General features: G+C 37.3%; 1 protein-coding gene across 1 annotated transcript in view; it reads right to left on the bottom strand.

Annotated features, from left to right (window-relative positions):
- Window positions 1–208: 208 nt before the first annotated feature.
- LOC138702653 (uncharacterized) overlaps window positions 209–15,333 on the bottom strand; it is a 53,937-nt gene continuing 38,812 nt past the window's right edge. The window contains exons 4-7 of the mRNA XM_069829979.1: window positions 9,202–9,312; window positions 5,364–5,485; window positions 3,561–3,750; window positions 209–1,815 (exon numbers count right to left, since the gene is read on the bottom strand). Of these exons, the coding sequence (XP_069686080.1) occupies window positions 1,755–1,815; window positions 3,561–3,750; window positions 5,364–5,485; window positions 9,202–9,312 (484 nt within the window). The 3' untranslated portion in view covers window positions 209–1,754. The remainder of the gene's footprint in view (window positions 1,816–3,560; window positions 3,751–5,363; window positions 5,486–9,201; window positions 9,313–15,333) is intronic.

The raw sequence follows: 15,333 nt of genomic DNA, 5'->3' as shown, positions 1-15,333 counted from the left end.
GGCATGTGGGCGTGAGGCCAGCAGCCGGTTGGTCGGTCTAGGTCCTTCACGGGCTGTAGCGTCACGGATTATTATATTATTATTATTATTATTATTATTATTATTATTATTATTATTATTATTATTATTATTATTATATTAACAGTAGTAATAGTAGTAGTGGCAATAGTGGTCACAGTAGCAATATCATCAGTAATGATAGCAATAGCATTAGCATTAGTAGTAGTTGTAGTAGCAGTAGTAGTATCAGTAGCAGTAATTGCGGTAGTGACAATAGTACCGTAGTGGTAGCAGTAGCAGTAACAGTAGCAGTAGTAGTAGCAGTTGTATTAATAATAGAGTAGTAGTAGCACTAAAGATAGCAATAGCGGTAGCATTATTAGTTGTAGTAGCAAAATTAGTCGTATCGGTAGCAGTAACAGTAGTAGTGACAGTAGTAGCAGCGGTAGTAGTAACAGTAGCAGTAGTAGTAATAGTAGCAATAGAAGCAGTAACAATATCATCAGTAGTGATAGCAATACCATTAGCATTAGTAGAGTTGTAGTAGCAGTAGTAATATCGGTAGTAGTAACAGTAGCAGTAGTAACAGTAGTAGCCTACCATTAGCAGTAGCAGTAGTAGCAATAGCAGTAGTTGTTTATTTAACAACGTTTTGATGCACAGCGATTATTAAGCGACAAAATTGAACACTGGCGAGAAATGGCAGACGAATTTTATTTGGAGTCCTCTATCAGGACAAGGTTCTTTAACTTGCCGTGTATCTACGACACGGGACCCACGAGGAATTCATGCTATGGACTTCATCACCTTTTAAATGCAGGCCGTTGAGAACGACACAATTTTGATTGGTTGATACATTTCCAAACATGGTCGAGAAGACCGTGCTGGTTAACCAGTTCTAAAGAAGGCCAATACCAGGCCGAAACATGTAACAAGGTAATATAAAATATAACACGTGAAAGACACATAATACGTTTTCCGAAGTGATATAGTGTTAAAAATTGTGTAATCAAGATGTATAATATTTAGTACTAAGAGATTAGAAACAAGACAGATCAATCTCAATGTATACAACATATGAAGGAAGAAACTGAAAAGTCAAAAGATAAGGTACCAGCGTATGCAGAAAGGGTTACTTAAAGGGAAAGAGAGAACAGCAAAGACGACCAAGATGTTTCTAACAACAGTGAAGAGGACTGTGACTGAATAGGAACAACACAAAGCTGGAGAAATAAAATTTCATTAAGTACGTCATGGAACAAATTACAGTACCTAATAGCAGTAGTGATAGTGATAATGAATGTGGCGATTGTGACGTGACAGCGGAATGCCAGGAATAGAACCAATATAAAATTAGTGGCACAACTTTCTAACAGTAAACACACACTTTATAACGTTTTATGAGATTTTGTGTTCGTGATTTATTTGCAAGAGTTCTGAGTGTACTTCTAGTGGAGCGGAGATTGGTTGCTAGGCAACTCAGAAGTATGTGACTCGCTCTTAGCTTAGCATTGAAAATTTCAGGGGCCAAGAAGATCCAAGATGCTTGGAAATTGCGTTCAGCTTGAACTTTACCAACATTTTAATAATTCAACTTAAATTTACCTATATTTTTTATACTCAAACAAATTAAAGTTAATATATGGCCTAATTTATGTTCCCCTTGACCCTGCCCCTTAAGTGAAGCCGAATTTAAACGGCCCGGGCTGTAGCTGCAGCACCTTACGAAAGCCTTCGCACCGTCGACCGAGTGCCTAGCAAGTGGAGAGCAGCGCGTTGCGTCGCAGGCGGTACTCCGTGGGTGTCAGCATTCCCCTGCGGAAGAGGACGTGACGTCAGACACTTGTCCCACATTCAATTGCCTCGGACAATCTGCGAGCACTTGAAGGGGATGGCGGATCAACATCTAAGGCAACAACTTCACAAACATTCCAGTACAATACTTACATTTCACCTCTGGAAACGTGGGAACAATGCAGTGATTACAGTCAAAAGTTACAATCAAATCCAATGGATTGTTGCGTGAATACATGGATGTATGATTGAATAGATGGACAGATGGGTGGATCACCGAAGGAAAGGATGCATAAATTGACGGTGTATGAATGAATAGATGGATAGAGATACAGTTTAATAGATGGAAGGATGAATGGGCAGTCAGGTGAATGGGTGAATGTGTGAACTGACGGATGAGTGGACAGATGGTCGGACGGATGGATGAATAGATGAAAGACTGAGTGAGCGGGTGCACAGCTCTTGCGTCAGAAGGCAAAAGGAAGTAGGTGTCAAAACATGGAGTTTTAGGATATGATTGATTTTTATATAGGATTTTATGCTTGTTTTGATAGTCTATTGATACTTCCGAATTGAAGGGATGGATAGTTACGTATATTTTTCGATATTAAAGGAAGTAAGTCATAAAGCTGTGTGCAAAGTGGAACATTCATCTCACCATATCTCAAACAAGAGAATTTGGACTTACTTTCTTCTGGCTTCTGAGGTAACAGTTATTTGGATGTATTCAGTGATGGATGAATGGATGGATGGATAGATGGGTGGGTGGGTGAGTGGGTGGGTGGATGGATGTATGGATGAATGGGTGGATAGATGGGTGGGTGGATGGATGGATGGACGAATGGATGAATGGTTGGATGGGTGTATGTATGGTTGGGTAGGTGGGTGAGTGGATAGGTGAGTAAGTGGGTAAGTGGTGGGTGAATAGATGGTTGGATGGATGGGTGGATGGATAAATGGGCTAGATGGGTGGGTAGGTGGATGAATGGATGGGTGGGTAGGTGGGTGGGTGGATGAATAGGTGGATGGATGAATGGATGGGTGGATGGATGGGTGGTTGAATGAATGGATGGATGGATGAATGAATGAATGAATGAATGAATGAATGGGTGGATGGGTGGGTAGGTGAGTGGATGGATGGATGGGTAGATGGATGAATGGATGGGTGGAGAGTGGTGGATGGTTGGATGAATGGGTGGGTGGGTAAATGAATGAATGGATGAATGGGTGGGGTGGGTGGATGGTTGGATGAATGGATGGGTGGGTAAATGAATGAATGGATGGATGGGTGGGGTAGGTGGATGGTTGGATAGATGAATGGATGGGTGGATAGATGAATGAATGGATAGGTGGATGCATGCATGTTGTTTAGTCAACTGTCCGAAGACTGGTTGGAACTTCATAAGGGACACCAATAAGGCATCACTCATGACGTCATAAGACAACTAAGTCACGAGATAATGGGGTAGGGTGGCCAGTTTATGAGTAAATAATATAAGGATGTATGTGTAGATACTCGTAAATAATGTTTTTATGAAATGCATTGTGCAGAAAGTATTCAACTTCAAGAATTGCTTTCTTTGGAACCTTGAAGTGCCTAAAACATTTACATAGACTACGTTGTTGTTATGTTGTAAGGAAGATAAAACATATTAAAAACGTGTTTGAAATTAGATACAACGTAATTAGAATATCCGCTCTTAGAATAAAACAAGATAGAATTGTGGTCCTAATTTTGCAGAAGGAAACGTGCGGTCTGCTCGCACCTGAGCACGGTGTCGTAGGACACGCTGACGCCCTTCTCCAGCATGCGGCGGTACAGCTGCCAGCACTCCCGCTCCTTCGGAGACTGGAACTCGGGCTCCGCGCCGTCCGGGGGCTCCGCGGGCGCGCATGTGGGCGTGGGCAGGGGCTTGTGCTCCGGCTTCAGAATGCGGGCCACCATCACGCCCAGACCTGCAAGACACAATTCAATGCAACCGGAATGACAAGAATATAAAGAACTTTTAAGGACATCAAGTTACACGGTTGGGGAAAATCTCGGAAAAAACCCAAACAGGTAATCAGCCCAGGCGGGGATCGAACCCGCACCCGAACGCAATTTCAGACCGGAAGGCAAGCGCCTTAACCGACTGAGCCACGTCGGTGGCTTTCTCGGATCTCGATGCTGAATATTTACCCATGTGAATCTTACGTTAAACCCGAACGACATTTGGACAAATTCATGCTACAGGAGAATGACCATTTTCCGTGTCAAAGGGTGTACAAACAACCGGTGCTGACAATGAACTGAAAATTCAAATTCTATCTGTTCAGTAAAAGAGACTAATTGCTCATTTGTCAGTTTTATTTCGCATAAGGGAGGTGCATTGACCCGAAAACTAATTTGTAAGCTTTCGCCTAACTAAACAACCTATCACCCCTTTTATGCTAGAATGGACTTTTCCAAACGAACTTCGGTTCCAAGAAATTAGGTAAAATCTTCTTCCATCCCCTTCTGAGATCAATATGGAAAGAACTTTCCAGACCAGTGTTTGTCGGTAAGAGTGTTTTTTTACATAGCATTTTTAAAGCATTTTTTCATTTTTAATACCGGAATTTTCATTTCAAATATACGCAAGATACTAAAAAGGAGCTTTTCATGCATATAGTTTTAAGGGGTTAGGTACAGCTTACAGCAGTAAAATTTTTCGAAATATTCAACATTATTTTCCTCCATTACTGTGTCTTGTACAATAATGAAAATGGGTATGTGTTAAACACTGTTTTTCTGCTATATGAAAAAAAATATTCTTACGATTAAAAAAATATTTATATAATTTTTTTTTTCAAAATACAAAATGATGGCAGTTTACTGTGCAGTGAAGAAGCGTTTCCCTCATAACTCATAAGCTTGTTGACGTTTTCATATTTTCTCTCTTTTATTTTATTGTTGGAACTCATGTTTACAATATCATGCTCTTTCAACTATATTACTTAATAAATGTTTTTTTTTTATTTTGTGTTAGAAGAAAATACTGATACTTTATCATTTTTTAAAAATGAATTTATTTTTTACCAGACAATCTATCAAAGGTAGAGAAGTGATCTTGCATCGTATTGTAGATATGACATGCGTAAATACACACAAAAAATTTAATCACAGAATGTTGGATAGTTTTTGAGTTATGTGGGAAACGCTTCATCACTGTACAGTGAACTGAATTTTGAAGAAAAAAAAAAAAAAGAGGTAAATATTTTTTTTAATCGTAAAAATATTTTTTTCATAAAGCCGAAGGACAGTGTTTTATAGACACTAATTTTCACTACAGTAATTGAGGAACAAAATGTTGAATATTTCCAAAATTTTACTGCTGTAAACTGTACCTAACCCCTTAAGGCATTTATAGGAGTTTACGGTTCATTTAAGCGTTTTAAGTGATACAGAATTTTAATAGTGGGATCCTGTGTATACGAAACGTACAGGTATCTTAATAACATAGTCTAGGACGTAACAAACAAAAGAGGTAGGGAACTAGAAATCCGTTCCCTAGTGATGACTAAGGAGATGTGCGAATGCTGTGACTCACCGGTGCTGGGCGGCTCGGAAGACAAGGGCCGCGGGCTGGGCGCAGTTGGGGCCGCGGGTTGCTCCGCAGGCTCGGCCGCCGGGGTGGTCGATGCCTCGGCGGACGGCGCCTGCTCCTCCTCCCTGCATCAACATAAATTAACACCATGGCTAAGGGCGTAGCTTTAACTGCGAGGAAGACGGGTTTGAATTCCTCGTAGATCATGTATGGTCCGTGGTTTCTTATTGATTATTTTACGACGCTTTATTAAATGCTAATGTTATGTAGCGTTTGAATGCGATGAAGGAGATAATGCAAGCGAAATGAGTCCAGGGTCCAGCGTCGAAAGTTACCCAGCATTTGCTCTTAATAGGTTGAGGGAAAACCCCGGAAATACCTAAACCAGGTAACTTGGCCCAACTAGGATTTGAACCCGAGCCTCCTCGTTTCACGGTCAGGCATGCTAACCGACGTTTCTTAGTAGTAGTAGTAGTAGTAGCAGCAGTAGTAATGAGTTTGTTGGTCCAGGGAAATAGCCTTTTTATAAATATTAAGTTCCAGGGCTAATGGCTGACGAGTTTGCTGGTCCAAGAAAAAAAAAATATATATATATATATATATATATATATATATATATATATATATATATATATAATATGTACTAATAAAAATATTATTCAAACAGTGCAGAGAGTGCTGAATCCTAACAGAATAATTTTATTACCAATTACATTGATACTATCGAATAGACAGCTCGGTCCTATAATGTATCTGTTTCGTAGTGGTTGTAGTAATATATTTAACGACGTTTTTAATTGCAGAGGTTATCATGGGCGAAATTCAATGTCTCCGAGAAAAAGTCAACAATTTTTGCTTGAAGCTTTCTAGTTACGGACGGGTTCTTTTACTTGCCGTAAATCTACGACACGTCACCGACATCCTTATCTCCCTCCCGAAGGATTTTATCGTCCTCGACCGGGTACGAACTCGTGAACCTAGAATCCAACAGCAAATATGGTAACTGCGGGACCACGAGCATGACTCTGACGTCAGTGAGGTGTACCGTGTTGTCTCAAGTGGAAGGCCGGCGTAATTCTGATCCAACGTATTAAGAAAAGATGCCCAGGTGTGGACTTTAGTAGACGCCATTTTAGGCTGAAGAACCAAGAAGAAAAAAAAGGGACGGATGGACAGATAGACATGCAGGCAGAGGGGCAGACAGCCAGAAAAACAGACAGGTAGATGTATAGACAGATAGGCTAGATAAACGCAGTACGCCAAAACGTCTCATCTGAACGATTTACATTAATTTCAAAATGTTTAAAAATCAAAACGTCTGGAAGTGAATCCAACCTTCAAAGTCGTGTCTTCGCACATATTCAAAGCAATGGTAATGGTACAAAGGAAATCGCTACAAAGCCATGCCGTGCGGTGTGGCTCCGTAATAATGGCGTTCGTGAGCGAAGCCATTAATGGAATTCTGATCTTTCACATGCAGCACAAAACTTAACATTTACTTTACTTAATACCTTTCCGTCAGTTCAAGTTGTGAAAGTTCGGGACTTTTCAATTCCTTTACACACAGGGCGCACGGCAGTGATCGGAACCCTACGAGCGAGAAACCACAGTTAATAGCTTTGTTTTCTTATATAAAAAATAGGAACTCAGAAAAATTAGAAATGAAAGGAAGAATGTGCGTTAAAAAAGAAGATGTAAAAGGAAAAAATTTGTGTTTATGTTTCTTTACACTTACACAACACCCTCTTCTTAGAGTATACACGTTAGAACCATGATACAATACACAATAATTCCCTGTGATGACTTTCCGACTAGCAGAAACCTGGCGACGCTACTGACTCCAAGCGGTGGGGGGAAGAAATACTAAAACTTTTCCCCATATAATGTATGTAAACGAACATGGTAATTTTTCTCAAAAAGATAAATATTTTATACCGGGTGTACATAAATATATTGGAGATTTAAGGTTGTATAATTTCTTTCAACTGCGTTATAAAATAATAAATCTTAGATGGGGTGAAAGAGTAGGACATCGAGATTTCAGAACACGCACTGTAAGTTCTCAAAGTGGCCACTCCTTGTTACATAGCACACATCCAATTGGTAGTCGAGTTATTCCCACACTCTGGCCAGCATGTCTGGAGTAATGGTCGCAACAACAGGAACAATCCTGCGTCTCGAGACAGATAGGAGGGGAAAGTTATGGTGGCACATAACTCGATCTCTGACATATTTCCACACAAAGAAGTCACATGGAGTGAAGTCAGGAGATCTTGGAGGCCACCTGAATAAAAGTCATGTTCTGATCGTGACGACCGATCCAACAATGGGTTAAAACTTCGTTCAGCCATTTCCACGCTTCGTTAAGAAAATGAGGGAGTGCACCTTGTTGCCAAATGTGTCCTGTAATGTATCCTGCAGCTCGGGAGTCATCTCCATTTTTAACAGTGGCGCTGCCAAGCGACAGGGTGAGGTAACAACTTTTGCGCGTATAATTAAAAAAAAAAAACTACAGCTGCTCTTTTTGATTACATGTGGGGTGCAAATGCCTATTGTTGCTTACATAACCACACAAAAACTCCAATATTCTTTTGTGTACACCCGGTACCATATATGTTTCTGCTTTTTAAGATCTTCTGCTCGAGGACAAAATATTAGTTAGCTATCCAATTTTGTGAACTTAATAATAATGTAGTTAATCTAAATAATAAGTTAGTGAAACTAAATTACCATTTTTTTAGCTGCGAGGCACCACTCCTTAAAAAAGTTCGACTTTTGTGGTTTCTAAAAAACAGCAACAAATTAACAAAATGTTCTATATCGTCGTTGTTCTGGTAATAACTCCTATGTGACATATTTATCGATTTTCAGATTTTTACTCTATTAAACAACACTTAAATAGTGATACAGCAAATAATAAAATCTCCTATATGTAATTATATTTCTTTCTTTCGAAAATGTAAGAATTCACAGTCTCTTATGCATTACTGCCATGGAAAAATAAATCTGTTTTTTCTTCCTACTGAAAATTTTCATATTTTGTTCATGGGAGTTATTGCAGGAACAACGACGATATATACACAGGTTGGAAGGGAACTTATTACATTAATTTTCAGAGGTAATAGATGAAGTCAATGCGAACAAGTTTTGTCAAATAAGTTTTTTGATATGTCCAATAGTTTGGAGAGTATGAAATGTAACGCGTTGTAATATATATATATATATATATATATATATATATATATATATATATATGATAAAATATTAACACATTGATTTTCAAAATCAGTATTTGGAGGCTGACTTCGTGATTTCTGCTTAATGTCGACAAATTTTACAATAACCAAGAATGATGCCGTTTTCCACTTTGGAGAGGATCCTGATGACGCAGTCCGTCTATGAATTGAGGAAAATAGTAAGAAGATCACTGGGATGCCTCATGAAGAGTTAGAGACAAGCAAATAGGAAAACATGTAAAAACGAAAAAGAAAGAAAAACAGAGAGGAAAATAAAGAAGAAAGAGAAGGAGAAATGGAAACAAATCCATAACAAAGAAATACAATGTAGTAGAAAGAGGTGGAGAAGGCAGCAAATAAATAAAGAGAGAACTAAACAAATTCAGGTAATTTAATAGAACAATCTCTAAACAAAATGGTTGATGTTATCCAAAAGCTCTCCGACGTAAACAACTCCATTATAATATCTTCCTTAATAATAATTGCTGTTTGATTTATCGTGAGAGTAAGATTCCAATGTTAACCCCAAGACAGACAATGGTAGAAACGTGTTTCAGAGATATCAAGAAGCTATTTCCATTGAAATCTGGGAATCTACTTCTTGCCTATCGATGGCAATGCATAGCCGTGCCAGAGCCACGTTCGTGGCGTTACGTGAGACGCGGAATGCAATTACAGCCAGCTGCTCACGTGACGCGGGGAACCTTGAACAACTTCTACACAAACAAGTCATTTTTCTTTCCAAACTCTTCCCGCAATCCGATGTCAGTTTATCAAAGGACGTAAAGAGGGCTCTTCCAGCGACGTAACAATGACTGCGGAGTGAAAGGAGGGGCTCGTTCACGCCGTCCGTCCGTCCATCCGTCCGTCCATTGTGTTATGCTGTGTGCAGTGTCAACGTCAGCATCCATTAATAACCCAGCTGATCCGTATTTTTACCAAGTAGGCTACACATCGATTTTGAGTTGCCGAAAAAATAGTTTCCGAGACAGGGAGAACAATAATTCTGCCCATAATAATAATAATAATAATAATAATAATAATAATAATAATAATAATAATAATAATAAATATAAACTGCAATTATTATTTTCATTATAATATTATTCTTCTTCCTGACAATAGTTAGATCATATGGCCTATTAGGATCTGGATCCATTTCTTTCACAGTCGATCAGAATGTTCGTCTGCCATTATTATTATTATTATTATTATTATTATTATTATTATTATTATTATTATTATTATTATTAAGAAAAATAATAAGAAAGAACAAGATGCACAGATAATTACGACAGAACGTTTCAATAATTACATTCGTATTGATACAACATTGAAATTATTGAAAAATATAAATGCCCTGGTGAAGATCACGTAAATTCAGAAGTAACTTATACATAAAAACATTCGACGTGCTTAAATATATAACAATAGTAAGTTGCCCATATCAATCACCACCAAAAACATTCAGTTGAGTTTAAACAAAGACCACAGAATTTCATAAATCAAATTTACTCAAAAAAGATATCCCAGACGAATGAAGAAATGGAATGATTATATCTCTACATAAAAGGAGACAGAAGACTTAAAAATATACTTTATACAATCCTAGCATTAAAACATGACGCTATAAATCGTGCACAATTGGTCTAATTCTGGCACTGGTGCCAGAAAAGATTATCTAGCAACTAGTATTCCATGACGTCATCACCGCCTTCACAACACAATTTTATACAACGTACCTGTAAAAAGAAGCTTCAAAACAATAACAAAATAGCATTGTCGTGGAAACGGTTACTTAGCAACTACGTCATAACTAGAGCCCCGATTTCATGTAATATGAAAATACGAAATATGTAACTAAAATGGCAAAGTATGGAGATAAATATGTAATAAATAAAAATTATGTAACTTAAAATCTAAGCTTTATTAGATGTATTTTTGCACTCATAAAAATTACAGGTGCACATGTGATTCAACCTCATTAAATTATTGTTTGGAGGTGCAATAAATAATTAAATATTTTTCCATATTTTCTGCGGTCATTGATTGTCTTGTCAAAGGCAACCCATACGTAGAAATGGCCAAGTTAAGCTCTAATCGTTTCCATTCTGTCAGTGTAACAGGAGTTCAAATAATACAATGAAATTAGTGATAGCGAGATGGTATTTGGCGAGCTGAAGCCAAGGATTCACCATAGATTACCTGTCATTTTTCTTACAGTTGGGGAAAACCTCGGGAAAAACTGAAGCAGGTAATAGTCCAAACTGGAATCGAACCCATGCTCGATCGTAGCTTCGGAGCAGTAGGCGAACGCGCTACCGCCTGAATTAAACTGGTAGCCTACCTCGTTATTCTAATGGAATTGGATAAAGGGGAGAATTCTGACAAATTGCACTCTGATCGCGAATATCTCGACTTGAGCTGCAGATTATTATAGATATATTTCGCATACACGGCGCTTTGCTTCTCACGATTGGCCTGACATTTATCAATAACCTGAGATGTAATCACCTGTCACACAACACAAGCCTGTCAGAACTGACCTGGAATTCGTTAACAAAGACCTACAGGAGGAGGAGAGTGGAAGAAGGCCGTAAGTGCAGGAAGTTTGATTTCTCACGGTAGTCAAGCACTGATGATGAAAACACTTGGGGCTCTAGGAGCAGACACTCAAGCGAGGAAAAGAACAAGAAGACGAAGAAAACGAGAGGATTAGAGTTAATGGAAAGGAACGCAAAACACCTCTGTTGCGATGAGGGCACACACTCTGCCACATGTTACACAACAATACGTCTACCTTAAGCTTGCCGTTGATTGCGAGGATCATCGAGTCAGATCCGGTCGAAGGCGATGCGTTTTAAGAGATTAGGTACAGCTTACAGCAGTAGAATTTTTGGAAATATTCTACATTTTTTCCTCCGTTACTGTATCTTGTACAATAATGAAAATTGGTATGTATAAAACACTGTCCTTCTGCTATATAAAAAATGTTTTAACGATTCTTTTTTCTTCAAAATTCAAAATGGTGACAGTTCACTGTGTAGTGATGAAACGTTTCCCTCATAACTCGTAAATTTGTTAACTTTTTCATGTTATCTCTTTTTTATTTTATTGCTGAAACTCATGTTTACAATATCATGCTCTTTCAACTACATTCCTTAATAAATAATATATATTTTTTTATTTTGTGTTAGAAGAAAATATTGATACTTGACCATTTTTAAAATGAATTTATTTTTTATCAGACAATCCATCAAAGGTAGAGGAGTGATCTTGCATCATATTGTAGATATGAAATGCATAAATACACACAAAAAATTTCATCACGGAATGTTGGATAGTCTTTTAGTTATGTGGGAAACGCTTCATCACTTCACAGTGAACTGAATTTTGAATAAAAAATGTAAATAATGTTTTTAAATCGTAAAAATATTTTTTTCATATAGCAGAAGGACAGTGTTTTACACATACTAATTTTCATTACTGTACAAGATATAGTAATGAAGGAAAAAATGTTGAATATTTCCAAAATTTTACTGCTGTAATCTGTACCTAATCCCTTAAAAGACAATCCGCTAAACGAAGTATTAATACTAGGCCTACTACTACTACTACTACTACTATTAGGCCTACTATTGTTTCAAATGATACTCTATAGTTTTTTTGATATCATCTTAAAGAGCACACTTTTTGTATCGGGATGTAATAATTTATTAACGCAATAATAATAATAATATTTTTTAACATAAGCACTACTGTCATAGTTACTATGATAACAATTTAATTGTTGATACATTTTGTTAGTTATTGTGTTATAAAAACAGTTCTACATATGAAATCAACTTAAAACAAGATGTTATTAATAGAAAATGAGACAATTGATATATATCCCCGGGTTTCGTTAAAAAGTGTGCATACCTCTTATTGTGTACGTATTCTGTCACATACTTATATCTTTATCAGACTCTCAATTGCCTTATTTCCTATTAAGAACATCTTATTTTATGTTGATTTCATCTATAAACTACTTCCATAATACAAAGAATAACAAAACAAAATGTATCAACACTAAAACTGTTACCATAATAACAATAACCATAGTGCTTCTGTATAAAACAAATGAAGTTTATTATTGTCATTATTGAGTGTAATTAGTTACCACTGCCACCGGGTATATACCCATTGCAGTGTGAATAAATACATACATACAAGTTCGCATCAAAAAATATGCTATTTCAGAGATATAAGAACTACAGACTATAGGCTATAATATAAAATGTTCTTGGCGATGTCATAATCCGCACAACAATAGAAACCAAAATATTTTCTGTCCATAAAAATATTCCTCTACAAATACAATGTTTGACATTTGAATTTTTTGTCTAATATCCTCATTCAGTTTAATTTGAATTATTCATTACTGTTGAAAAGTCCTGCATACGCCTATTATATTGTATATTATAATATATCGAGTATATACAGTTGGTATAGGTCTATAGGGCGTCTGACTCAAGCCGTTCATAAATTGTTTTAGGCATCACGCACAACACGACTAGGGACAGACACTTTTCGTCACTGAAATTCTCTAACTCGTAGCGCTAGTATTTTATTTTTAATAATGATTGAAAACAGCTAAAATAATAAATAGGTATAAGCGGGTTGACTGATTAATAATTTGATTCATACGATGCCTTTGAGTAATGAAACATTAATTTCTAATATGCGGATCTCTGAAGGTAGTTAGTGGCTCTCAGCTAGAGTAATGGGCTCTATGAATATTTCGACTGTCTGTGAGGGTTCGATCTCCGGTTCTTCTTTTCGTACCGGTACTCTTTAATGTCGAATTCCGATAGCAAGTGATTCTAGAAGCTTCTAGCTAATACTAATAGAAATATGTAATCGATGAAACATCTTATGAATCAGAATGTTCCACAGTAGTAGCTATCAGAGTTTGAATGCTGCCTTCGGTAATCATTCACGCTTCGAATCTCTGAAACTTGTGACAGCAAAAGTGAATGATGGCGACAGAAGAATTGAATATAAGATATTCCAGCAAGCAGTAGGCCTATACGTCGACATGGTCCAGCTCCATGCGGGTTGTTATTGATCTCGTATGTCGTAGATCATTTCGTATGTTGTAGTCTGAATTCAACGTTTTTTTATGGTCTACCCAGGTTGTGACGTTCTCATGGTAGTGTAACTAGAAATGACACACTCAAAATATCTTTAAATAAATGAATAAATTGTATTAAAACTCTATGCTGTTTGTTCTTTACTGGCACCTTTTTATTGTGTTCGTTATTTATTCCGAATGAAACAAAACAAAATAATTTGAAGGATTGGAGAAATAATAAATGAGAGGTGCAAGTAACTCGATGAAAATGAAAAACGCGACTATAAGAAACGTTAGAAAGCTGAAAGAAAATAAATAATTAACATAATAGATTGACTGCACATGTTTAACATAAAATTATCACACGAAAACTAAAATCCGTAACATTCACGTGACGATGTCAGTGGACGTTATACACACCCCTGATTCCGCCTGAGAAACTACTAAATACCTGTCACATGTCTGAACTGATATTTGGACTGGCTAAACAAAAATGAATGAACATCTTGTACAACTATTGTAGATATATTTAATCATTGAGTAAATGCTAATCAAATGCACTTTTATTACTTTAATTCGAGTATAGATGTTTCATGCAATATTTGGATTTCCTTAAACCCTCTGTCTAATATTTTTATAATCACAAATATTATTGTCATCACCATCATCATCATCATCATCATCGTCATCATCCAATAAAGTGCAGTAAGTCCAGTGTAAAGAATGATGGAGTTACTTCGAAGTAGCTGTCTGGTTTTGGACTTCATGACGAAAATCAATCCGTTTTATTTTTCTTGCATTTCCTTGACATTCGAGACACGAGCGAAGACGTCTAACCTGCCTCTCTCACGTAACGGGAAACGGGAATTCTTATCCACCACTTCACCCCAGTTTTATTCCCACCGGATCGATTCGGTAGGGTTGTCTATCGTCTACCTCCAGCATCGATCGCCCAGACTTAAGCTCCACTCTGGTGATTCACCCACTGCATCACTTTGCCCGCATCATCTCCTCAAACGCAGGCACTTCTTCGTATCACCGTCTGAACGGCCACTGTGATGAGTTGGAATTAGTACAAAACCCTTCCAGAGAATGGCTACACATAATACGCTGTATATACAGAAAGAGGTTAGCGTTTGCAGCCATCCTAGCCCGTAACAATTGTAAAGGATTCCTGACACACTGACTTCTGTGCACATCCAACACTTAACAATGTATTGCACTTTTTAAAACAAATTCACTGCTCCATTTGTTTGAGAAATACGCACAAAAATATTAACAATTTTTACTCGAAAAATAACAAATATTAACCGAGTGGAGTGGCTCAGTGCTAAAACACTGGACTTACATACGGGATGCCACGAGTTCAAGCCATGTGGCCGGCCAATTTATGGATGTTGTTAATGGTTTCTGCGATCATATTGGGATGATGAAAAAGTACGTAGCGTTTTTTTACTGTGAAAAATATTTTCATTTGAGATAAATAGAAGACAGAAATAATCAGTATTTCTCTAAATTATCTATGACTCTCTACCAACGTTAGGGTAGTTTTCCGATTCAGCATCTGAAGAAATCTGCTGATTTGGAGTTAAAGGAGTCGTAAGTTAAGTTTGTAAAGCAC

Source organism: Periplaneta americana, chromosome 7 (genome assembly GCF_040183065.1).
Source record: "Periplaneta americana isolate PAMFEO1 chromosome 7, P.americana_PAMFEO1_priV1, whole genome shotgun sequence".
In the NCBI taxonomy this organism is placed as follows: domain Eukaryota; kingdom Metazoa; phylum Arthropoda; class Insecta; order Blattodea; family Blattidae; genus Periplaneta; species Periplaneta americana.
Note: the sequence above shows the minus strand (reverse complement) of the source record. Positions and strands in the feature narration are given on the sequence as shown.